The sequence below is a fragment of the Dermacentor variabilis genome, chromosome 6 (genome assembly GCF_050947875.1).
Source record: "Dermacentor variabilis isolate Ectoservices chromosome 6, ASM5094787v1, whole genome shotgun sequence".
NCBI classification, from domain to species: Eukaryota; Metazoa; Arthropoda; class Arachnida; order Ixodida; family Ixodidae; genus Dermacentor; species Dermacentor variabilis.
Genome location: NC_134573.1, coordinates 87,956,309 through 87,983,995, shown reverse-complemented (window position 1 = coordinate 87,983,995; position 27,687 = coordinate 87,956,309). Strand labels below are relative to the sequence as shown.

General features: G+C 45.4%; 1 protein-coding gene across 1 annotated transcript; it reads left to right on the top strand.

Annotated features, from left to right (window-relative positions):
- The first annotated feature begins 8,107 nt into the window (after window positions 1–8,107).
- Window positions 8,108–27,019, top strand: LOC142586206 (uncharacterized). The gene is made up of 7 exons (XM_075697457.1): window positions 8,108–8,718; window positions 16,507–16,727; window positions 17,634–17,932; window positions 19,644–19,882; window positions 22,876–23,111; window positions 26,562–26,799; window positions 26,891–27,019. The coding sequence occupies exons 1-7, from the start codon at window positions 8,278–8,280 to the stop codon at window positions 27,017–27,019; spliced, it is 1,803 nt and encodes a 600-aa protein (XP_075553572.1). The 5' UTR covers window positions 8,108–8,277.
- Window positions 27,020–27,687: the final 668 nt, after the last annotated feature.

Below are 27,687 nucleotides of genomic sequence, written 5' to 3'. Positions count from 1 at the left end.
GGCGCTTTCGATGTCAGCAGGCGAAGTATTCCCGGGTTTCGGCACCAAAAAATGTAAATGAATGCTCGCGCCTTTGGGCTAACTCTAATTGCTGTCGCTCTTGGACGACTCCGCTAAATTTGCTGCGCGTTAACTAAGGTGGACGGCGTCGGCCGTGCACGCAGGAGCCTCGAAGGAAGGAACTTCACTCGTTGGGATCCGTTTCGAGACTGGTTTATTTACAAAAGATATTAAAGAAAGGAGAAGGGAAAGGGAGAAGAAACACAAAGTCCACGTTCTCTTTTGGCCGCACCGAGGCCTTCGTCCTTGTCGGGGGCGCCCGCGCCTCGCACTGAGTGGGCAGTTCGCCGAAAAGGCGGTGGAACGGATCAGGTTGTTGGTAGATGCGCCGGCCGGCACGTGCTGCAGTGGGGCGCCTCTCGTCCGTTCGCCGGCTCCCTCTTTCCCTTGTGTCGTCGGTTCCCCAACCACGGGTGCAACAATGTATGGTGCTCGTTTGCGACTTTCAACAACAGCCATAGAGTTAACATAACTCATTCTAGAGGAAAAGCTGGGCCGAAAAGGGGGGAACCGCTAGGGCACCACCCTGTTGCTACCTGTCAATGTGGGCAGCGCAATTACTTTTGAAGGGGCTGAAAACAACTACAGGTCGCCTTACGCTTTGTCATTAAAAAACGCATGCCTCATCGCTTCATGAAGGTGATGTGGGAATATTAAGTTCACCGAAAGCACTTGCTAAGTGCCTAATTTATGTAAATCAATAAAGTATGGTGCGAATTTCGGTTGCGAATCTGTGTTTTTGGATGCGTAGTAGTTTCGTACAGTTTAGGTTCGACAAGTGATCGCGCGACGACATCGTAAGCTGTGGCACATTCGTACCTTTTGTGCCACCCAAGCCCTGAAGTGCTCTGGCATATACCTTCACATGCAAGCAAACGAATATCTTCTTGTTCAGAACACCAGGCGAGTAGGCAGTTCTTGTGATGCATCACAATCGTTTGTGAAGCGTCACAGTAGAGCATTTTTTTTACATGCGGAGCGGCGTTTTTATTTACAGGTTTCCCTTCAGTATGGAATTGCTGGACAGGTGGACCAGCGCACCGGAATTGTACTGGGGAATCTACAAGCAAGTCATACAACCTGTATAATGGTTGCACTTTGAACAATAATGCTTCTATAAAGGCCGCAGCAGAAAAACAGCAATGATTCCGAGTATTTATGTGCCAGGAAGCAATCAACAGGCGACTGCCTAATACGGACGAAATCGAGTGCAGGAACCCACATATTAATAGCGCAAGCGTTTTATTAACTGTGCAATATTTTCAGCACTTCCTTGTATGCCATTTCATGTGGCTTATCCTTTCTGGTAACACATGTGTGCAGCGAATCTATTTGCATGATCGACTCCGGGCCTGTGGGACCGTTCACTTGTAATTGATGCTGAGTCTTTTATATATATCCATAAACTGCAGATATCCACATGAGATCCCTGCGAGAATTTTCAAAATTCAATTATTTGAGACAACACGCACATATGGAATACTGACATAATCTCAAATACCACTAAGCAGCTGGGACACATTTTTGTTGAGTATACTCGCGGGTAAAATAAGTAGATCATATGGACAGCACCAGCTCATTTTCCTTAGATCAGTGTGTACAAGGGTTATGCAAAAATAATTTTTTGACAGATATACATCACCTGGACACCCGCTCACACCCTCGTGGAGTACGGCAACAACGAGGCGGCACACGACGCGGCTCGAGGGCTTAGAGACCGAGCCGCAGTCGCAAGTGACGCCCCGACACCCTCCGGACGTGACGGTGCGGTAAACGAGTGGGAGTGGGAGGACAGAATGACAACATATAATGACATTACGAAACATTATAGGTTACAGAGGCGCATGTTCCCGCGAGCTCACGCAAAATTGACAAAAAAGCAGTCTGTCGCATGGCGGCAGTTACAAACTAGGACGTATCCGAATCCTGCGCTCTCGCAAATCATATATCCGTATATATATCCTACGAGGAAATACAAAACATGTGAATCCAGAGACACCCTGGAGCATATATTATGGGAATTCCGAGGGATAAATAACAATAGAGAAAACGCGGCCTCTAGCAGCAGCCTTCGCACGCGCTGGGAAGGCGCGCTGCTCAGCCCCGCCCTCGAGGATCAACTATGGGCCGTGCAGCGGGCCGAGGACGCCGCCAGGACCCACGAACTCCTGGCCGTCACCTAGGCGGGGCCTTTGGCCCTCCCCACCAACTCTCAGGGCACACAATAAATCTTTCCTCCTCCTCCTCTTGCGCACCGATTATTTTGCTGCATAAGCAAGAGAACGCTCCACATTAGTGTAACATATGTTGTACACCACACTAATACGTGCTTTCATTTACCAAGGGAGATGAGTTACTTATATGGCTCATTGAGTCAAATCGCACCGCAACCAGTGTTCATCAATCTTCTGTTGGAATTTGCAAATGTTCAATGAAGCATGCTTCCCTGTTATGCAGACATGCAATGACAAGCCCTCTCGTGTGTTCCAAAGGTACGATTTAAGCTGTAAATTAAAGAAAACATTTCTGGTCAGAAGCAACAAGCAAAATGGTGAATGCATAGTATCAGCTAAGCCCAAGGTACAGAAATTATGAGAAGTGTCGAATGATTTTAAGGAAAGAATGGTATTTGAAAATGCGAGACTTAAGTGGAGGTCAAGCAAGTCAATATAGGTGGAATACTCTGCAAAATTATGCGAGTGATGGGATGGCAAACAATGGGTCAGCAAACAATGGCGCTACGGCGGTGTGCCTGACGAATGACGCATGCATCTGGCTCGTCATTCGCCGATTCGCCTGTCGCTAGGCGACGGAAGTAAGCCGCAATGTTTAGTTGAATTTATACGCAGATATTTTTACTTTTGCTGGGAAAGAATAAAAAAATTAATAAATTTCTTTTAATCTCATTTCACATTCTTCTTTTTCGATGATAGCGGCAGCAAACGGTCGGCGTTAATACTGTAACGTGACGCATTTCCTGTTGCCACAGTTCACCGAGTGTCCCCTATTGTTACATTTATTTCTCTATGCTTGTGTAATCTGATTTGATCGCGCGACGCTAATGCTGTAGAACTTTCTGGAAGGCACGCGGGTCCCAGCGATTACTGTGGAACCTTCGATGACTGATCTATAAAAGCCGATGTGCTAGAGCCGCTGATCAGATTTTCGATGATCGCCGACGGTGCTCGCCGCTATCGCTGTTGTTTGAGTGTAGCCTGCTTTTGAGGGCACGAGTTCGCCCAACAAAAGGCTAGTTTCTTTAATCACAGTTTTGCTGCTTTCTTTACCGTTACTACTACGTGACGAGATATAGGAGATGCCAGGCAACGATCCTCCAGACTTCGTCCACCTCTTCTTGCCGCACTTTGTTCTGGTAAAGAAGTTCATGCATAACATTCAGCTACGCCCATTGGTCTGCCAGTCAGGGCGAAGCTACACCGTTTGCCCTTTGTGCCATATACGGCAACGTCAGCCCTGAGCTTCAACGCCTGGAGACCATGTTCGTAACGCATGACGACTTGTGCCGTTTGATACTTGCTTTGATTCCTTGATTTCATGGGGTCGCACGAAACGGGATCGTGATGAGAACTTGTGAGAACTGCTTAAGCGCGTAAGCGACTCAAGCATGAAACTGCACGAGAAGATGCAGCAGATCCAACGAGTTGGAATCGGCTGGCCTATTCTGCAAGGAAACAGCCAGGATGCAACGTCTACGGCCACAAAACGTGGCCAGGTTTGAAAAGCTTCGCTTTTAAAATTGTGTGCTCGCGTTTTATGTTGACCTTTCTGGGTCATCATGTCAGTGCAAACAGTTCTTACTCATTGTAAAGAGAAGGCCATCGTCAATACTTCAAGGCCTTGGGATGCAATAGCATTGCAGTCATTCTTCCGGCTGACTGGCTACTATATCGAATTCGTTCCGCATTGTGTGGACGTAGTAGAGCGCCTTCAGTGACTGTTAAGACAAGGAAGGTCTTTAACATGGGACGAACAGGCAGAAAACAGTTTCAGGCATTTAAAGGTGTCACTTCCAGCTTGTCATGTCATTAACATATTCCGTCATGAACTGCTTGTGGTTGCGACCACAGATGCGTCATATACAGTATTAGGAGCAGTCCTGCAATAGAAATGGGAAGACGAACTGCTCGCCATTTCTTTTGCATCTCGGCCTTTCAGCCTTACAGAGCGAAAGTGTACTCTCGAAGAGCGCGAGGGGCTCGCCGTGGTTTGTTCGCTCCTGAGCCCTGGTACATTTGTATTTCGGATTGAATGTTTACTTTGCATACGTACCACCAAGCGCTAGTAGCACTTATTTCCACTGGCAATACAGGTTACCAATTAATCTTTTTTTCTGTTGTTCTCGCCATGTATATTACAGCTTTGAGGTCCAGTACTACAAAGGTACTGACAGTGTCATTGAAGGAGCCCTTTCACGCTTGGGGTTGCAAGCTGAAGGAAGTCGACCAGACGAAGAAATAGTTTTCGTAGATTTCGAGGCGACTATCGTCGTTTCAAAGCCTGACTTGCGAAAAGCCACTGAGGCTGATCCCATTCTCCAGGCTATCATAGAAAAAATATAGCAAAGGGTTGGTACCCTGAAGCAAGAAATCGCAACTGAGCTGCTTCCACTTTTTTTTTGCGTGCAGAATTTTCTGTAGTCGAAGGTTTGCTGTTCTGAGGGGTACGTCTCATTGCGCCTGAAGCTTTCGGAGAAAAGCTGTCGCAGTTCATGCACGAAGCGCATCCAAGGGGAGGGGTATTCTGTGAGTGTCCACCTAGTGGACATGTCTATTTCGTCTGCTGCCGAAGTGCTGATTGACTGGCGGTGCCCGTCTCCTCACTTTTACGCCAGCCCATCCAATCAGAACTTCAGCAGCACGCGAATTGAACATGTCCTCTAAGCGGACACTAACAGAACACCTACCACCCTTTGAAGCCGTGTGAACAACAGTCGCGGCAACGCTACCGCTGGCCACGAATACACGCGCTAGTGGAGCAGGCACTGGCAAACTAGACTGCATGTCAGTTTGCAGACATGTTTGCAAAATTGCAGGTATCCACACTTCAGCCGTTTCCCAGGTCTAGGCGTCCTTGCGAAAAACTGCGTTGAAATTATGGGTCCACTTAGTCACGCTCCTGCTCACGCAGGATATGTCATGACGCTGATAGACTATCACTCCAAGTGACCCAAAGTGGCCTTTGCTTGTACCATTGACTGCTTCTTGGAATCTTCAACGCGAAGTTTATCCAAATGCACTTCTGACCGACAGTGGTCCGCAGCTGAAGTCATAATAGTTGGAGGAGTTTCTTTAGGAACGAGGAATACAACACCTTTCGTCTGGCGGGTACCGTCCTCAAATCAAAGGGTTGACTGAAAGATTCAACCGAGTTTCAAAGGTGTACATTCAGCTCGCTTTGCTTGAGCGCATGCCTTTAAAACAGGCAGTAAGCAGACTACTTGAGTGTAGGCAAGTGCACTCCGTACGCAACAAGAGGGGCGTTACCCGCTGTTCTGTTGCATGGGCGACAGCCCAGAACAAAGGTGTAAGTTACTAAACTTCATTTTGCCCGCTATATGCAGCCTTCTACTGATTTAAAACCGATAGAAAGCAGGGTACGCCGAAGCCAGCAAGTGGCCAAGCAATATGTTGTCAGGAGACGAGGAGCCAAAACTCCTTCATTCCGCGTAGGAGATTAAGATTCTTAAAGGCCCGCATACCGGGCAGCAGACAGCGGAACCCCCCATCTTTTATTTGTCTGACGTATGGTGGAGGCTGCTTAAACATCTCAGGGAATCTTCACGACCTCATCCTAGTCACGAGAGAACGTCACGTTTTAGTTTATGATGAGCTGACTTCTTCATAGGCATTCTGTCACCATCGTATTTATTGAATTAGATTTCTCACACTATTTGCACTTACATTGGTGTGTTTTATGTATGTTATTGAATCACGTTAGGTGAAAACCAAGCTAAAATGTTGCAGTTTTATGAAAAGAAATTAGCCCTTATAGCCGTAAGAAAGACATATTTTGCTTGGACACGCAGTGTTGAATCACTCGTAAAAAGTATAAATCCTTTGATTGCCATTGTCGATGGCGTGGTGTGATGTGGTGATTGAATGGTGATTACAGAAATTTTAGCTATGAGAGCTTTAGTAAACGTTATAATGAATCCCGAAGTAAAGCAAAATTGGCACACTATTTTATAGCGTAGTAATTCCCCCGCAACAGCAGAAATCGAATCCCCTCTCTGTCTAACACACACGCAGACACGCACGCACGCACGCACGCACACACACACACACACACACACACACACACACACACACACACACACACACACACACACACACACACACACACACACACACACACACACACACACACACACACACACACACACACACACACACACACACACACACACACACACACACACACACACACACACACACACACACACACACACACACACACACACGTATTTATATGTGCCATCGTTAATAGGTTAACACGGAAACGGCCTCATCGCCTTCGACTAAACCGCTGGTTTATGCAAACACCGAACTTCAAAAATTCTGTAGAGAAACTTCATGTTTCAAGGTACCCCAAAAAGATGATGCTCCAGACATGTTAAGCGGATAGGTTCTTGGGTGTTGTCTCCCTGAATGATGAGAAAGGAAAATATGTCAGTTTCCCCACCTTATCGAAATTTATTACACTGACCACAAGGTAACTTCGCCACGATAACGTACAAAAGAAGCAGAAATAAGCATGACGCACCAAAATTGTCTGAATTATATACGAAAAGTAATATTTTGGCCCGTTTATCGAACAGAAACATTGCACAAACCTTTGATCCAAGCAGCTGCGAGCATAAAGTCCCATAAATTTGCTTTTATTAAATCGGACTTACTTACACATGGGGAGGCTGAGGCTGCGCAAGTGTCTCCATATGTACTTCTAATTCCGCATAAAGAAATTAGTATGCCATGCAGAAAGGAAGTCATCTACATCACAAAATATAATTTTTCGCCACTAGACTCTTCCCATTCACAGTATACCTCTCGTGCCGGTTTGTAAGGAATCTGAGACAACTGATCCTTTTTTGATGCGATTAATATATTTGGGTAACGTCGCGGCAACATTAGGGTACTATCTTTCTGCCTATCTATTTGTCGGGCATGGCGCTAACCGTGCCCGCCAGCTCGGATTACTGGGTAATTCATGGTGAAATGTAAAAACTACTGGGCTTCTGTGCTTAGAGAACCCGGTGCGAAACCAACCATCGGACCAATTTGGGTCACTGGGTACGTGCTGCTGGGTGCGTTCGGCTCTTCTGTGAAACTTCTGTGACGCCAACTGGGGTCTCTGGTGCTGGGAAGAATCCCCGGTGCTGCGAATAATCAACCCGGCGTTATATATATTCAATCTTGTGTGAATGAGCATCCACACGCGTGCCACACACGAATTCGGCACAGCGTGTCCAGACGCAAGCGCGTGAGCAGCCCAGCTGCACAACCACCTTATACATGACGTGGCTTTGTGTCGGCATACGCTGTGCCGACACATTGATTTAATGTCCACATGTACTCACACCAATAGTACCTTCTTCCCTCGCTCTCCTTTCTTTTCTTCCCTTAAACCCCTTCCCCTGTGTAGGCTAGCAAACCGGACGTGCGTCTGGTCCGACCTCCCCTACCATTCCTTCCTTCCTTTTCATCCTCCTCCTTGATTCGATGCTAATAGCATTAACGTGGACAATCATCATAAGATGAGTTCTGCCGCAAATTTTATTCTGCCATCGGTTCTCGATACGAATGCTTCTCTTAACTTGCCCAATTATTCTTTCTTTTGGGGTCTCGGCTCTTGGGTTCAACCGTAGTGAAGATTCCCCCGGAACGTGTCATTTTATTTGAAACACTAATAAATGGCTCCAATATTGTGACATTAACTTTTTGTTCTTTTTGGAAATCTTGGAGCAATTATGCGTGATATCGCTTCTGTTTCTCTTCTGCATGGCTTTTATTACCTATTATGTATTTGTTTTTCGTTAAATGTACCAACAGTTTCTAGAGCAATCCCCTTGTTGTGGACACGTGCCATAATGCGAGAGCCATCTTCATCATCAAAACCACGCGCCGCGCGGCACGCTTTTGCATTCCGAGCTCGTGCCAGACGAAAGAGAAGCGCAGCAGAACCGAGGGCCTCACGACAATGAAACCCTGGGTCCCCAAGAACACCATGACCACGCGCCAGGCAGGAGCCTTATACAGCACGGGGAGCGGCACTACGTATACGGCAGAGGACACCCCGAGCGCCAGCTTTGCCCGAGCCGCCGTCACCACCGTGCCCGCGCAAGATGTGTCCCTGGCACAGCTCACGTACAGCGTCGAGTCTGGCCAGACGATCGCTGGGCCGGGCAAGACTTCTTCGTGCGAGAGGAGCGAGCGGCAGCGTTCACCGTTGACCAAGCGCCGTGCTTGCAAGTCCGAGGGACAGCTAAGGGCATCGCCTCCTCTGCTAGCGTCTCGGCGACAGCCAGCTGCCCCGACTGCACTCGAGACCGAGCAGCATGGACTCCCGTGCAGCCACAGGCCTCGGACGAAGTCGCAGCAGGTCCCCGGATTCGTGAACGTGGGACAAAGAGGACCAACCGTAAGCAGAGGCATCGAACCCTACTCGAGTAGCGAGGCCTAAAGGCCGGTCTTAACATGGTATATTCCCTGCAGCTGCTGTGTATTTTAAACCACATCGTTGACCCTCTTTCCGAGTAACCGCAGGCGTTAGCATGAGCATAATGGTATCGTGGTGCTATGAGATTTTTATTTTTACGATACTAATATATCAACTTCATATCATAATGCTGTTTTTTTGTCAAAATTTTTACTGCTCGTACCCTACTTACAATATAATAATCATTAAAGAGTAATTGTAATTTGGCAGAATAGTGCTTAAATTGACGCGAATAAATATACTGCAGTATATTTTAAGTCCGCACAGTCAATAATGAGAACATGATTCTTCTCCGCATTTGAAGTTGGTGAAATGACAGGCAAAATGCTGATAAACTGTTTCCTTGGGCTAATTGATTTTTAGATGAAACAGCCGCTTTGTTAACCAGTATAACTCGAGAAAAAGAAATTGACGGACTCAGTCAATAAGCACCTGCCAGGTACTCAGCATAATCACTTTTTCTTTTCTTCATTTGGTGTCTTGCTTCGCGCGCCTCCTTTGTGGCATGCTGTCCTTTCAGTTTTCGCGGTGCAGGCACTACACGGCTGCAGCGCCGGCAGAGGGCAGCGCCACAGGGGAGCCTGGCTGCAGTAAGCGCCTGATACGTGACCCGATTTCGCCTATTGGCATAATTGGCTAATCACTGTAGATCTGCCCGAATTTTGGTCTTTTTCGGACGAACGTTGATATTCCACCTAATATTGTAAAAATTGGGCGCGGCTCATTCGGAACACGTTCAGCAGCACAAGCCTACATACTGCTGAGAGGTAATAAGGGGGCCGTGCCACGTCGGGACATGAATATTGAAAAATCTCACTCGTTTTGGTAGAACGATCTCGTGCCCCCAAAAATGGGCTGCTGATTCGTGCTCAGAAAACACGCGGCATTTCAAAGAGTGCGAAAAAAAAAATCTAGTGTTTCTGAAAATTTGGCTACCCTGTTCCGATTCCTCAACGCTAAAACTTGTACGTCGCGTAGTTCATCACCGGGATGAAGCGCGTCAAACTTCTTTTGCATGGCGACCACGGCACTAGTACCTAAGGGTTAGTTGCCGTGATCCGATTGCCATTGTATACCGAAAATTGCCTAAAATCGTCCATTCGCCCCTTATCCAATCGCCGCTTATGTAATACCCCGCAAGGGGTCTTTAAGGTAATAAAATGAAAAAGAAAGAAATGAAATTTGCCTTTAATGAGGTGGTATAGTCGCTTTAAAAATTATATCACCAAGGAAAAATATTGGAAATATATTGCGTTGTAGGTGCAACGATTCGTGATGATACTGCATTTGCTAAGACCCTTACTGCTATCGTACATTTAGAAATAAAATATCTTTGGAAATCTAGAGAGATAAAACTTGACAGAAAAGTCGCAGTTTTGCCCGAAAGGCGAAGCATCAATTGAGATAGTGAATTATTAGACTGCTATAAGAAATAAGGATAGTACATTTATCTGCTGTATAAACTTGTAAAGTTTACTAACTAAATCAACAAGCATGGTGACACGCGCGCACACGCAAGCATGAACACATATGACTTGATGGCCGCGGACACTTGTTGTCAGAATGCTGGCGTGAGGAAGTGTGGCAGCCGCAGCTAGCGAATTGACCTTAACGCTCCGTCTCGCTTCAACGCGAACTAAGCGGCGAGAATGTAACGTACACGAAACTATCAGCCCTTGGCGCACCTAGACTCTGTCGCCATCGCAGATTGTTATCAAGATAGGGCCCACGTGGTCGGACTCAGTCAACGCCTCCTAGATAGGAGGCCTGTGCCCTCTGGTTTATGACTTCACGCTACTTGGACCGAAATGTTCATTGCCAAGTGGGGCATGATGAAAACGGTGACGTTAAAATGAATGCGGCTTACTCGGGGGCGTCCACATTAGATTCTATGGCAGTTGGGCAAGGTAGCATGGCGTCACAGATTGAAGTGCACTGGCCTTGTGCTAGCTAGTAGGCGTTGCCTACTAGGTAGCACAAGCCGCGGTGTATGCAGCTGCCTTCAGAGTAGAACCCTTCCCCCTCCCCTTTCCGGTGCCTCCGCCGCGACGAAAGACATCGCGCTTCCTCCCCACTTTCCTCTGCGCGCGCGAGATCCAGCCACCATACTTGGCTCACTCTCGCGCGCTTTCACTCGTACACTCAGCATACAGGGCGCGGTAACAATATTATCACACTTGAACTTTATATGAAACATCACGGCGACGCTGACACCGACAACGATGGCGGAAATGCGCCTGGAATGTCCAGATAGTTGCTATGGCAGTGATATCACGCGAACGTCTGTAACCGCAAGCACGGACATTAGGCAAAGTTACGTGCTGTGCGCAGTTGTCATGTGAACTCAACAATTCTAGTGCCATCCGCTGTGGTCGTGTAGTGCTTCTGACGTTGCACTCCAAAGCCCGAGGGTGCTGGATTGAATTACAGCCTCGGCGGCTTGATGTCGATGGGGGCCAAATGCAAAAACGCCCGCGTAGCGTCCATTGGGTACCCGTTAAAGCAAAACAGGTGGTTAAAATTAACCCGGAGTAACCCCACTATGATATGCCTCATAATCATATCGTTGTTTCGGTACGTGAAAACCCAGCATTGTTTATACCGGGTGTTTTAGCGAACAATTTCAAAAGTATTTAAACGTTGCCTTTGCGGGATAGTACAATTCTAGTCCATAAGCGGGACTACTCGACGAGGCGCACATTACTTGCACAAACAATTGAAATGCAGAATCGACCAATTAAAGAAATCGGTGATTAAGTTTTAACTGGTTACCTTATGGCAGATTACCTTATGACAAACTTGTCGTCATCCTGCAGCTTTTCATCAGAATTCATTAGCCTAACATTAGGTTATAATCTGTTCCAGATCATTAAAGAACCTACCCGTGACTCTAACGTCCTAGATCTTATACTAACGCCCCTGAAACTACAGAACAAGTAACATGCTCGGATCGTTTCAGTGACCACAGATTACTGAATGTATCCATCAGTATCCCATTACCATTTACAGATGTCTCAAGACAGTTCGTGACTACAAGGAAAATTATGAAGTAATCAACATTGAGCTAGAATCAGTTCTTGAACATCAATTTCTACCTTAGTTCCACACCAGGTCTGTTCGTGATAACTGGGTCAAGTTCAGAGATAAGTTATGCGCATTGGTTGAGCAGAACAATCCTTTAATCATCATCATCATCATCATCATCATCATCATCATCATCATCATCATCATCATCAGCCTGTTCACGCCCACTGCAGGGCAAAGGCCTCTCCTATACTTCTCCAACAACCACGGTCATGTACTAATTGTGGTCATGTCGTCCCTGCAAACTTCTTAATCTCATCCGCCCACCTAACTTTCTGCCGCCCCCTGCTACGCTTCCTTTCCCTTGGAATCCAATCCGTAACCCTTAATGACCATCGGTTACCTTCCCTCCTCATTACATGTCCTTCCCATGCCCATTTCTTTTTCTTGATTTCAACAAAGATGTCATTAACTCGCGTTTGTTCCCTCATCCTATCTGCTCTTTTCTTATCCTTTAACGTTGCACCCATCATTATTCTTTCCATAGCTCGTTGCGTCGTCCTCAATTTAAGTCGAACCATTTTCGTAAGCCTCCAGGTTTCTGCCCCGTAGGTGAGTACTGGTAAGACGCAGTTACTATACACTTTACTCTTGAGGGATAATGGCAACCTGCTGCTCATGATCTGAGAAGGCCTGCCAAACGCACCCCAGCCCATTCTTATTCTTCTGATTATTACCGTCTCATGATCCAGATCCGCCGTCACTACCTGCCCTAAGTAGATGTATTCCCTTACCACTTCCAGTGCCTCGCTACCTATTGTAAATTGCTGTTCTCTTCCGAGACTGTTAAACATTACTTTAGTTTTCTGCAGATTAATTTTCAGACCCACCCTTCTGCTTTGCCTCTCGAGGTCAGTGAGCATGCATTGCAGTTGGTCCCTTGAGTTACTAAACAAAATAATATCATCAGCGAATCGCAAGTTAATAACGTATTCTCCATTAACTTTTATCCCCAATTCTTCCCAATCCAGGTCTCTGAATACCTCCTGTAAACTCGCTGTGAATAGCATTGGAGAGATCGCATCTCCCTGCCTGAAGCCTTTCTTTATTGGGATTTTGTTGCTTTCTTCATGGAGGACTACGGTGGCTGTGGAGCCTCTATAGATATCTTTCAGTATTTTTACATACGGCTCGTCTACAACCTGATTCCGTAATGCCTCCATGACTGCTGAGGTTTCGACAGAATCAAACGCTTTCTCGTAATCAATGAAAGCTATATATAAGGGTTGGTTATATTCCGCACACTTCTCTATCACCTGATTGATAGTGTAAAGATGGTCTATTGTTGAGTAGCCTTTACGGAATCATGCCTGGTCCTTTGCTTGACAGAAGTCTAAGGTGTTCCTGATTTTATTTGCGATTACCTTAGCAAATAGTTTGTAGGCAACTTACAGTAAGCTGATCGCCCTATAATTTTTCAAGTCTTTCAATTCTATTTCAAGTCTGTTCAATCAGAATAACTGAAGACAAAAATAAACCGTGGTTCACAAAGTCCCTTCACCTACTCAGAAACAAAAAGAAACGTTCATACAGAACTGCAAAACGAACCGGCACCCTGTCAGCTTGGGAAAGGTACCTTAACTGGTTAAGTTCTCACGGCTCCGCTCTCAGTGTAGCCAAAAATAAACATTTTCCCCAAGACCTTCCTTGACTACTCAAATCCAATCCCGGAAAGTTCTGGCAAATTTTACCTCCTGAACGCAATACTAATGACATCTCGTTACACAATAACGAAAACAACATTCCTATTCCTAACAGTGAGTGCGCTCAAGTTTTCAATAAATTTTTCTCATCCGTATTCACGAAAGAAAGTCTTACTAATTAGCCCATTGTTGCAGACCTAGATTACCGGTACGTGGAACCTATTAACATTACTATTGATGGTGTTGTTCAGCTTATTAATAACAGGAAAGGTTTATCTTCAGCAGGTATTGACAATATTAATTGTAAATTACTAAAAATACAGTCTCAGTATCTAGCAAGTTCTTATTTCACATTTTTCATCAATACTTAATTGCAGGACAGATATCCCAAGATTGGAAAACAGCGAAAATCATACCCATCCTGAAGACGCTGACAATAACTTGGCTAAAAACTACCGATCGATATCACTAACGTAGATATGCTGTAAAATGATAGAACATATTATTGCATCTCATGTTTACCATCATCTAGAATCAACCAACTTTTTTTTTCATAATGAACATGGTTTCAGGAGAGGTTTGTCGTGCAAAACGCAGCTGCTTGAATTTACGACAGATTTACACTTTACCATGGACTTAAACCTTCACACTGACAGCATCTTTCTGGATTTTTAAAATCTTTTGACCGCATCGCTCATTGTCGCCTGTTTTTGAAGTTATCATCATTAAAACTTGATTCAATAACTCTATCCTGGCTTCGAAATTTTCTTTTTAACAGGCAGCACTTTACTTTCGCTAACAGCTTCTCCTCGTCCCTTTCAGATGTTCCACCCGGTGTACCACAAGGAAGCGTTCTTGGTCCCTTAATCTTTCTCATATACATTAATGAGATACCCAATAACCAATTATCGTGCACGCTCATTTTTGCTGATGACTGCATTATCTATCGTTCTATTAACACCTCCGATGACCACCTGATGCTCCAAATTGATCTTAACCAAATTATTGATTGTTGTGACACCTGGATAATGACTCTAAATTCATCAAAATGTAAAGTGATGTCTTTCACCCGCAAACGCACTAATTTGAACTATTCCTACTGTATTAAAAATGTCCCATTATCTCGGATCTCATGACTTAAATATCTAGGCGTAAATCTTTCAACAAACCTCTCCTGGGCTTTTCACATTACCACCATCTGTGCCAGTGCTTCTCGATCACTGGGTTAGGTCAGACGTAACCTTCGGAACTCACTTCCACTTATTCGTAAACTGGCATTTCAAGCGTTTGTTCTCCCTCGACTTGAGTTCGCCGCTCCACTCTGGTCTTCCCACCGAAATTAACACGTTGGAATCAATCCCAAATAGAGCCGCACATTTCATTTCCCAGAATTATGACTACCGTTCTAGCGTAACTCAAAGATTCATCTTTCACTTCAGCTGCCGAGTAATCGTCGCGACATAGCCCTTTTGTCATTATTTGATAAATACGCCCACCACACTAACAAACTTTCCCTGCACCTAGAAACGTCATCGCACACGTCGCACAGATTACACAATCATCATAGCTTCACGCGCATCAATGGTAAAACCGAAGCGTTTAATTCGTCTGCAATCCCACTTGCCGTTCGGCTCTGGAACAACCACCCCGACAACATTGTCGCGGAAACTGACCGTGAAAAATTCAAGCACTCACTCAACTCGCTTAACCCTTGTTCACCATTAATATCACACTCACTGTTCTGTGTTATTTTTTCTATCTTTTTCTTGCACTGTTATACGTTTGTTACAAACTTATATAGAGTTCCTTTTTATAGAACTCATATGCAGTTTATGTAGCTAATATGTTTCTCTGACTTTTAGGCTGAGCACTTCGCTGGTATTTTATTATCTTTGTTACTAGATTGTATGTACTTGATTCTATGCCCCCCTGACTCAATCTCTATGTAGGGGCCTTGTAAGGTGTTTTACAAATAAAAATAAGAATAAATAAATATGGTAATTGGCAAATTCCAGCAGTGGAGTTCGCAAGACATTCGCCTGGAACGAATTCACAGGATGACACCAGTTTCGACATATTTATTCGAGAACGTTGCGAAGAAAGGCATTGGCGTTCCAGTTTTGTGCTTCAATGCATAACATTTTGTTGTGACATTTTGTTAAGAAAGTAAGTGGAACGACAGTGCATTTTTACCGCAAGTTTACGGCACATATGTCGCAAATGGCGTCATCCACACAATATATGCAGTGCAGTCACACCCGTTAAAATTTGTAAACTGCAATATTCGCCACATGGTAATTAGTTATTAATTTCATTTGTGAGTTTTGTTAAATATTCTATTATTAATTTCAGTTATTTGTGCACGTAACGTCCGCCTCTTCGAGCCGACCAGCTCATTGACTAAAATTGTAATATCCGCCATCGGCAATTAAAAAAAAATATATTCGCTGAAACCCCCTGTTTATACAGATATAGTGCTACAAAGTTGTCTCTAATAAATTTGTAGGAAACTCTATGGGCTTGTTTACTGCATATTCCAATGGCTAGGATAGGATTGTAACAGAGCCATTATTACTTAACAATTCCATAAGTCTCGTCTAAAACATCGCGGCTATGACGTATTTCCGGCTTCTATATACAATCGCTTGCGGCTTCTACAACCCGCAAGAGCAGAACCTTTGAGATTCGTTTCGTTCACTTCGAGGAAGCGGTCGCTGGTGGGCGTGAACGCCTCCTATTCCAATACGATTCTGTTTCGCGCTTGGCCTGTAGTCTGAGCGGCACTCTTCTTTGCTGTTACAGGAATCAGCCGGCCGCGAAGGGTGTATGATAACGAATGTATAGAATCAAGCCAAAGGGATCGTTACATCACAGCGGCCCAGACCACGAGAATGTGATCGATCCATAGGATACAGCTTCCTTAAATGTTGCACCTGCATGAGAAAACGGGAACGTTCGGCATTTTGTTCTTTCACCTACGCAGCATACCACGGAGACAACGCTGTGGACTACCGGGTCGTTGTCGGCATTCCCCTATATCGCCTCCCCGTCAGGCCCGTGGCGGTGCTGCCGACACTCGGCCTTCCCGTACACCGTGGGCAGCGACTTGAGCAGCACCGTCGATAGTTCCACCGCTCTCAGCAGCAGCGCCAGCAGTGGCACAAGTACCACCAGCGCAAGCAGCAGTGACAGCGCCCGAGTGTTGTACGTTAGGGGCCCTCTTATTTGGGGGTTCATTAGGGGTCGATTGATGGGCACAGACTTTATTTTTTTTAAGCTGGGTGTAATAATTTCCCGCAGGTGCACAAGTGGTTCGACCAGTGACATGGTAGATGAACACAGGGACCGTGTTTGAATTGCATGATAACGAGCCTTATCGGTTTTAGTTTTACTCTGACTGTTTACATTGACTCTGACACTGCGTTGTGATGTGTTTCTTTTGACATGTAGCAATGCTCGCAAAAAAACACTGAAAAGGAGCTTTTTCATAATTTGCCCCATCATGTAACCAAACCACTGGCGTTACTTTATCATTATTCTGCATCTCGATAATACCGCAACACTATACATTTTCTTTCGTAGTATACTAGTCGAGCACCTGTTTTAAATTCTGCGAGCTTGCAGTAAAAGCGAGTTTTTGGAGTTGAAATCGGACTTACTATTGGCACATTAATTCAGTGTCATGAAAAATCAGACTCACGATCTTCAACATAGGAAGCCAGAAAGGCACCAATATTCAAGTCGTAAATTAGTAACCTTGTGTAGAGTCACTATGTTTCTATAGTGAGTAAACTATCGTCCGAGCGGTTCTCGTAGAAAACATAGGATTTATTTTCATCAGATCTCCTCGGATCCCACAGACACTTTCATGGAAAATAGATATCATAATTTTAGATGCGTACCGAACGGGCGAAAAGGCTGCTTTAAATTTCCCCCGAGGACTAAAAATTTTGTTGCCACCGATTTAGCGTTAGCAATAGATCGCAACCTCATATAGCTTCACATGCGGCGACGCGTAAACAACCGCTCGTCATTGAAAAGGAGCTGCTGTGCGTTGGTCAACCTTATGTCTGCGGATGCAGATTCACGCTCGCTCACGCGTGGTCGCAGGCCTCCCCGTATAGTGCGCGTCAGCAGCAAGGTGGCCCTGGCCTCGAACGCTCGTAGCTGCGCCGTCGACTGCGCGCGACGCGACGTGGCCACGGCGACGGACCTCCCACCGGGCGAGCACAACGAGAACCTCCCGGGCGTCTGGATGGGAGGCCGGCTGCCGCTGATGGTCGGCGCTGCACTCTTGTCCGCACTGCTGGTCACCTCTGCGGTGGCCACCACTGTCGGCATCATGAACCGCCAGTCGACCACGGCACCTGGAGGTGCCGACGAACACCGCCTACGCGACGCCGTCGCTGGTGAGCTGCTGCCGCGTGCCACGGGCAGCGGACACTTGGGTCCTCACCGCGGGCACAGAAGCGGCTTGCTTTGGGCGTTGATAATCTTCGTAGCGCTATTTGACAGCCGACACGCCATTAACGGTGGCTCAAGGTAGCACGTTAACGCACGGCGTTATACGAGCGCTTCTATAAGCTAAAGTTAAAGCATGGCGGCATTGTCCCCGCAAATTTGATCCCACAAAATTTTGATTTCATAATCCGAAAAATATAGCCATTATTTAAGGCAGTGTAACGTACGCTGCATGTAAATGTGAAAACATGCTCATCAATGAGGCCACTGTCCAGGAAGGACAGCATTACTCTATCTCTGGCATCCATGTCGTTCTTCTATCCGCTTTCCGCCTCAATTTCAGTTCAGTCTTTCACAGTGTGTTGATACCGTTGAAGCAAGAGCAGAAACTGCAGCTCAAAGCAGTAACAGAATGCAGTAGCTTATGACATTTGCTGTCCGACCTGTTAAAAATAAATCAGTTATTACGCCCATGTCAATATGATGCGCCCATATCAGTCCAGCCACATCTCTGCCGCGATGTTATTTCAAATAAACACGTGAAGGAAATCGCCAGTTACGGATCTTTCAAGTGTTTAATGTGCTTTTTACACATTTACAGTTGGTAGCCTTTACTGAAACAACCGAAGGATTTTCGGCCTTTCGCTCACTGCTACAAAAGCTGGGTACTTTTCTTCTCCTGTACAGGGAATCTGAGCGTAACGATGGTTACAACTATATATTTTGTATAATATTATATCAAGTTATCGACAATTTCCTCTCGTGAAACTTCGTGTACCTTGCTAATTTCCACCGAACTTAATATATTCGACAAAAATTGCGTGTGATTACAAAAAATAAAAGAGAGAGAGAGAGAGAGATTTCATTTACATTAAAGGGGGGCATATGGGTCGACCTGAGCAGTCCGCTATGCTGCACTGAGCTCTAACGGAAACAGTGACTCTATAGTAGGCGCGCCCTCTAATGTAGATATGCGTATCAGTGAACTTCTATAGCCTTAAATGGACAGTAAAGACAATGATAAGTGGAACCCTATTAGCAAATTATTGTAGTAAGAATTGTAAAAGAGGGAGACGAGGCTCGATAAGCAAATAGCAAAAAAATACCCACTAGAATGGAAGACGGGTGGGAACGCCGACTCAGAGTTCCCGCAACAGCTTGTCGTGACATCACAGATTTTCACGGCGTCTGGCTAGGTCTAGATAACTGTTTATCATTAATGAGGACTATTTTTCTATTATATAGTGCCCGAAGAGTGAACTTGTTAAGTTTGGAGGATTGTTACGGGGCCACAGCGCCGTAAATTCCAGAAAATTCACTGATATTTGTAACGTCACGCTGACGTCCTGGCGGTGTAGTTGTGTCGCGCAGTGGAACAAAAATGAAAACTTGGCCTTGATTTATTCTACTAACAAACCGCTTTTCGCGGATCAAAGAACAGTGTTTTCGAGGAATACTTTATCAGTCTAAGCAAAGTTAGTGTTTCGCTTTACTGTCCCTTCAAGTGCACCTTCTAAACCGCCAGTTCCGTAATGGCTAACAAATTTCCTGCAAAGTATCTCTTCGAGCAGCTGGTGGTCCGCTTTTGGGAACTATTTCGACAACTTGGCCTCATGTGCCATGTGACTCGATCCCTCTTGGCACCCGCTCTCGCTGCAGGGTTGGCAGCCACCAGACCGCTGCTGCCTGGAGTGCCTTATACGGAGTACCCACTACGGCATGATCCTGGCGTCCCCGTTGACGAGGCGGTCACTGACGCCGCCTGGAAGGGGCCGTCGACTGCGAGCGAACCAGTCGACGGGGACTCGACCGTTGAGCAGCCGGCTGTCGGATACGGCAACGCAAGCGCCAGCTTCGTGACTGCCGAGAATCCACTGGAGCAACCGTTCCGGAGATCCGTAAGTGTAAACATGACGTGCGATGAATGAGAGGGTGCTGTTTTTGGCGCTTTGCAAAACCAGCCCGATCGCGGCACGTTGATCTAGTTCAGGTTTCTTCTCGTGGCGCTTGCATAGTAAATTGTTTCGTCTTTAGAACGTTTACGTGTTGACTACATAATTAAATTGTTTTTCACGAAACTTCAGAAGAGTTGGGCATGTGGTGGGTAACGTCAGTAATCTGCAGGTCTTTTGGCTTGAAGTGATACCCGATGCAACCGTAAACGCAGACACATCACTGGCCCCATTGATGGGTAATGCTCATAAAGTGACTTATATTTGTAAAGTGAGGTCCTGTGATGTAATCTCAGGAGCCTTTTTCGTATTAAGCAAGCCTGATGTTACAGAACCCCATGCTTGCAAGTGCAATAACGCACCGTTAAGAGGAAGCTTTAGCTCGGGTGCTCCTATCTAAATACATGTAAAAAGAGAATTCGTTTTTCTCGGCAACCACTGCACCAGTTTTGACGAGGTTTGTTGTATTTAAAAGAAAAACTTAGTCTAGTGACTGTTGGTATCGAGTTTGAGTTAGGTCGTCAATCTTTTATTAAAAGCTAGCGAAAATCCGAAATTTTCAAAAAGCCAAACTGTCAAGTTTACAACTCCATAACTCCTAAAAGAAAAACGATAATACAATTCTGTGAAAGGCATCTAATAGTACATCCAAAGCGGACAAAATTGATATATCACACATGAATCTCAAAAAATTTAGTAACATGGAAATACAGCTTTTGCAGAACCCTTGTAAACAACGTAACAAATTCGCGTAAGAAGTAAAATGTCATATCGAATTTGTCCGCTTTCAATGATCTAATGGATGCCGTTCACAGAACCGCGATATCTGTTTTTGATACAGAGCTATCAATTTTTAAAAATTGTGCTTCTATTTTTGTCAAACGGTCAAATATTTGAAAATCATTTTAAGAAAATTCAAGCCCTAAATAGAAATTTCGCTTCCAACAGTCACTAGAATTGAACTTTCTCTTTCAAAGGCAACAAATTTCATTAAAATCGGTCCAGGGGTTACCTCATAAAAACGTTTTTGCGTTTTACATGTATTTGAATAGGCCGCGTCGGAGTTGGGCCCGAGCTAAAGCTTCCTCTTAACTCCAGCCATTGACCAAATATGTAGATTAACAGTCTAATGGCACAAGTGAACAGACCATGTGTGAGGTCTGTTAACGTATGGACTTATATGGGCAGATACATTGGCTGTAAGCACTTAGTATATAAATTTATATATGCTTCCCAATGCTCTATTCGTGCGCTGTTAGTAATACATATAAATCTGATTATAATAAACTAGAGTACAGCTGATTTTACTTCATACGTTATCCAACAAGCAAAATTCATTTAATGACATTCATACAAAGTAAATGCTTGAAATTCAATTCAATTCAATTATGGGGTTTTACATGCCAAAACCACTTTCTGATTATGAGGCACACCGTAGTGGAGGACGCCGGAAATTTCGATCAACTGAGGTTCTTTAACGTGCACCTAAATCTAAGTACACGGGTGTTTTCGCATTTCGCCCCCATCGAAATGCGGCCGCCGTGGCCGGGATTTGATCCGTAAATGCTTGAAAACGAACAAGAGAATGGGATGTGTATATTTAACCTAGAGCACCTACAATTGGCGCCATAAAACCACCTGCAGTGGCATATACACTGTTTACCGCAGGCTTTAATTGCGATAGCAATTATTTGGACACTCCAGGCGCATTCCTACCGTCATCGTCACAGTCGGCGTCGCCGTGATGTTCCGCGCAATGTCTAAGGGCGATAACATTGTCGCTGCGTGCCGTATACGCTGTATGTGCGAGTGCAAGTGTGAGCCGACGATGGTAGCTCAATCTTGGGCGCGCAAGGAAGGAAAGCGGTCAGGAAGCACGCCGTATTCTGTCATACGCAAGCCAACGAGGGGAGGGAGGGGAAGGAGGCATTCTACTGCGGTGGCTGCTGCGTATGGCTTGGCCACGCAGGTCCGATCTTGAATACGACCTGCGATGGTGACATTGCTCTGCTCTGACTGCTTGTAGCTTTTTGTGTGGTGTGCGCTCGCAGCTTAGTTTGCGTTGACGCGAGAGACAACATCGAGATCTGTTCGCTCACTGCTGCTGCCGCGCTTCCTCCCTCCATCGTTTTGCCAACGAGTGTGCTTCACAATATGCTCGAACCTAATGGCGTATGGTGCCACGCGAAGCACAACCTGATAGACTACCGGGTGTCTGTGTTTGCTACCATGTGTTGCTGCGAGTCGGGTCGCCATGGTGAGCTTCAACACAGTAGCGCAGCTATGCTCTATATCCTCTACAACGAACTCATCATAAAGTTTGTATAGATCGTTATACCTTAGTATTTATTTATTTATTTCAACATACTGCAGCCCAAAAGGGCTATCGCAGGAGTGGGGAAATACAATACATGGAAAAGCATAAATATAGCACTGAACGTCAATGATTAGTAATATACAATAGAAATTAATCGATATATCCAATTACCTGATGTATCGAAATGAAGAAAGCAGACAATGAAGCGAGAAAAAGCACATGGGTAATTATTTGTTTTCTTTTTTAAATTCGGTATGTAAAACTAATAAGGAAAAGGGGGAATGGAAGGGGACGAAAATACAATTTAATGCAGATGAGAGCGGAACGCGAACCTTCCGCATCAGGCGCGCGGTGCGATACCAGTTCAGCTACCGCGGTGGCCATTTCTCCGACCGCATTTCTCTATCAGTTCTGTATAATTCATTGAAAGAAAACAGGTAATTTCCAATGAGCTGCCAATTTTCTTTGTATCGCTGTAACTAAACAAGAGACACGCCCCTCCATTTCCTCTATTCTTATCGATCATCGACACAATGAGCCATTTCTGGCGCAAGAACCAGTTCGTTATAACCGGAGTTTCGACTACATGCGAGAGGCGCACGTGCACTGCACGTTGTTTCAGACGAGGCCCGAATGCGGCGTCGCCTTCTACACGTACTGCCGGGAGCCGCGTCGCGAGTTTGTCTACCGGGCCTCGATCAACGCCTGCCTGGCGACCGGCGACGACCACCCGGCGCAGCTGTGCAACCGCGGCCCCAACCGGTTCGCCTCGTGGCGCGAATGCGAGAGGAGCTGCGTGCTCGCCCAGCCGCCGCACGAGGCCTGCCTCGACAAGACGCTTCTGCTTGGCTGCAGGAGGTACAGAACCTTTCTCGTGCTTGCATAGGTGCGGGCAGGCCACCACCGTCATGCCATCAGAAACGGCGCGTTAAACTTATAGCGGCAAAGAAGAAATAACGAAATGCCACAGAGTTATGTCAGTAAAGGACCCTACAGGTTTGCACTACTATTGTGGAAACTAGAGACACAAACTCTGTGCTTTAACTATGAATTCAAAATACGCGCCACGTTTGAACAAATAAAACAAAAATTAACCTTATCCTACAGGAGCCACCGGCCGAAGGCACACGTGAACGGAAGTACTTGTACAGCGCACCACGGGGCACTTTCGTTATGTTCAACAGTACGGACGGCGCAAGTACCAACTGACCGCGAGTTCAAGGAGGAATATGTCAATAATTCTACAATGCTTACTTGCTACTTTAGCTTGGGGAACACGTAATGGAATACAATGATGTCATACTACGTCTAGTCTTGGACGCCGTAATTCATTTCTTGCTAACCTTTAAGAGGAACTTTTAGTTTGGGACGAACTCCAATGCCGACATAAATGCATTTCGAGACACACCCTAGGCTGATTTGAATACACTTTACTCAATTTGAGGCAGAAAGTTACGTTCTAGTCACTTAGGAAACGAGATTTTGATTGAGGGCCCCAAAATTTGAATGGATTAATGGCCGAAAATTGATAAGTCCTAAAAAATAGACGCACAAAGCTTACAAATCGGTAACTCTGCACCAAAATTAGCTATCGAAGTCCTGTCGACAGAATTTTTAGAGCATATGAAGAGGACAAATTTGTTATGAATTGGCCGGTTGTGTAAAATGGTTCCTACGTTTACGAGGGTTTTGTAAAAGTTCTGCTAACAAGTTCGACGTCTAACTGGGATGGTGAAAAATTAGATGAATTTTGTGTGCTTTACATGTGTTATTAGGTGCAGTTTATAGAACTGATATTGTTTTTATCGGCGAGAGAGAGAGAGAGAATTGTAAACTTCATCGTTGGATTTCTGAAATCTTGTTATTTTCAACATTATTTTATTAAATATTAACGTCCTAAATTATAGACCCGCTTCCTAAAGTCTCTATTGAAAGCAAACTGGAGTGTCTCAGAAACAGTAGAACTAAACCAGCAAAAGACCCGTGTCATTTTTCTTACTAACAAGCTTCGATTCACTCCTGCGACGGATCCTTTCACTGGTTATGGCGTTCTTGTACTGAAAACCTAGAACTGAATTATATTGCCGGCCGCGGTTGCTGCCTTCCGATAAGGTCAAATGTAAAAGTCCTCGTATTTAGGTGAACGCTCGATAATCTCACGTCCCCGAAACTAACCAGGATCGATAAACTACTGCGTGTCTCGAAGGCTCAGTGGTTCCAGGTAATGCCAAGAATAAAACAAATCTGATCAGCAGTCGCCGAAAAAAAAACCTTTGGCTTCTTGTTCGGCCACCTAAAGAACACAGTGGATTCCTTCAGCCCATATACAGGGTTTTTTTTAAGTCGCACCAAATTAAAAAATAAATTGCATTTGGCACATAACGCAGTTCTAATTCTTTGTCTAAATTACTCGATCAGGTGACTACTACTTCTACGAGAAATCAAAACAGTTAAATGATTAGCATGCTTGCGTTAATGAACTTTCTGATTATTAACATTACGGCTCCTATTTCAATCTACGAATTATAGTCGGCGAGTTTGCAAGGCGTATTCACTTGGAAAGGATCCTCAGGACTGCACCAGTTCCGAGATATCAATTTTCAATGTGTCCGACGAAATGCATTGGCATTGCAGTTACTTCCTTAAAGAACAGCTGTTTTATTCATAGAAGCACAAATGTAACTGGAACACCAATGCCTTTCGTCGGACACTTTAGAAAATGATACCTCGAAACTGGTGCAGTTCTGAGAATTCGTTTCAAGTGAATACGCCATGCGCACTCGCCAACTATAATTCATATATAGAAATATTGGCCGTAATGTTAATGATGAAAACGTTGATTTACGTAAATATGATAATCACTTAATTATTTTGATTTCTCGTAGAAGTAATGGCCACCTGGTCGAGCAATTTAGATAAAGAATTAGAACTGTGCTATCTGCCACAGGCATCTTTTAAAAAAATTGATGGAACTAAAAAAAAACACACACTGTATGCTGTAGATAACGGCATTGTACCCCCAGTTTTATCACATCAGACATACTGTGACTATCGGTGATCTCAATGTTACAAACGCTACAATCTGTTGCTTAATATTCAATTTAATAACATGGTTACGATGACATTCCACAATATAGCCTTAAAACGTACACAGAATTCTGCAGCAAATAGTTCAGATTATTTCGCCAAATACCGCTTGCATTCTCTAATTTACCGTAAGACCAGGTAAATGTAAGGAACATAGCAAAGGATAAATTAGAATTAAAAATGTCCTGCCAAATTTGATGCCTGTATCTCTCACTAAGACATGTTGCAAGCTGCTTGAGGATATCTTTATTAACTACCTTGCTCTTAGTTTTAATAAGCGTGGCCAAACCAATGTCCTTATAGTCGAATGAAAGAAATTCATTTTGTGTCCATAATTATTTACTCGAGCAAGTTGAAGTCGCCCAATGAAACGGGTCACTCTAATGCTGAAATAAAGATATGTTAAAGCGTTCGCAAGTGATACCAAAAGCAAGTTTCTGCTTCACTAAACAAGGGTCGTAAAGCTGAAACGTTGGTCTGCTATATATGTGGGCGTATCACTATGTCACAACAACCATCGTTAAAGTCAGGTGAAGAATCTGGTTGCATACATCATTCAGTGGCTGCTTGCAATGAGCGTGGAGAGAAAAGAACAGCGTTCACTTCGATGTTTTCACTCCGGCATTGTAAGCACTGCGAAATTCTCAGCGACATGCAGGTCCGAAGGCTGGTTACAGATTCCGTGGCGCAAGCCATTTATAGAGCACTTTTTATAGCTTTGCTGATTACTTTTGCTTCTCTTAATAAAACACGCAGTAAGGCCCATAGACATTAGGCGGGTAGTGTAAGAACTTGGTGGGCATGTGGGAAGTCCACCAGAGCATTGCAGGCGGCGTGGTTCAGTAACTCATATTGTACTATACGAATATCTGGCCGCGAAGCTGCACCAATGTTAAATGCTAACTGTAAATATTCTTGGAAAGCGCGTGTGCTACACCGGCATTACTGTTTATATTTCTTCATTCCGTACGGAACCGCCGCTTCCATAAGCAAGCGCCCGGTTGACGCCTTCCCCACATAAAAAGTGGCGTGGCTGCGCTACCTAGATTCGAGGTGAGAGGATACGGGACGAAGTACGCCCTCTATCTCCTCGTTTTTCTCATCTAGGGCTATGTAGCGCTGCCGCGACGCGAACCTTTTCTGACTAACCCTTTCTGCTATGCTGACGCGCAGTTCACCGCGTCGCTGACCCGCCCGTCGAATTGCTCTCCCCTTCTGCAGGCAGGATGTCCGCACCAGCTGGTGGTGGTTCGACGGCCGGGCGTGCCTAGCCTGGAACTTCCCCTGGGGTGGATGCCCGGCCAACGGCAGTGCCGTGTTCCCCACGGCCGGCCAGTGCACGGCCCACTGCACTAACCCGCGCTACCCGCCCTGCGCCGCTCCACGGAGTGCGCCCTGCGGCAGCGCGCAGCTGAAGTTCCCCTTCTTCGTGGCAGAGGCGCCTTCGTCTGCGGTGAAGGTAGGACATTAAGTAGTATAATAGCAAGAGCTTGGTGGCGCAACCCACCGCCCCGTTCCAAAGGGGACGCTCATTACATCCATCCACCCAGGTCGAGAGGCGCTGCTTCAGGTTGACGCGGCGCGTGCTGGAATCGCACCGGTGCCTCACCGGCGCCAACCGGTTCCTCACGAAGACGGCCTGTGAACTGACGTGCAAGAGGCCGCCGGCACGGCCATAATGACAGTCGCGCGACCTCAGGGCTGGCGACAAATAGATATAACAATAGAATGGCAAAGCTTTATCCACCCGTCAATGTATTTTATTAAAGTTAGCGCTGACGGACTTGTGGAAAGACGTTTACCGCGGCGTAACTGAAGTAATAAAAACAATTGCATTTGTGATACTTGTGTGGAGATTGCCTGCTGTGGAGCGGGTAACCGGTGGCACACATACCCTATTGGGAAACTGGTAGCCTTTGTATGAAAAAAATATCTGTTCAATGTTAAGTGCTATTTCATTAAGAGGTACATGTGCGCTTTAAAGCCATCCTTATGAGATATTACAGACAATGGTTTTCAGTTGCCGTTTATTGTTTCATTACGCAGACTACTAGTGGACTATCTGACACTATACTTCGCCGGTTTGCATTGAAGCGTATACATAACTAGTTTATTCGGCGACAAATGCTATGTTCCCCAAACCGGGGAATTAGGCACAGGAAGCTTCACTCTAGTGCCCCTACTGCAACAAGTACCGCATGAGAGAGAGAGAGAGAGAGAGAGAGAGAGAGAGAGAGAGAGAGAGAGAGAACAACTTTAGTGAATATGCCTGCAGAGTCGGTTAGGCTCCCTCCACGCAGTGCTCCCTCCACCGTATAACGCGCATTATTTTTTTATTTAGGCGAAT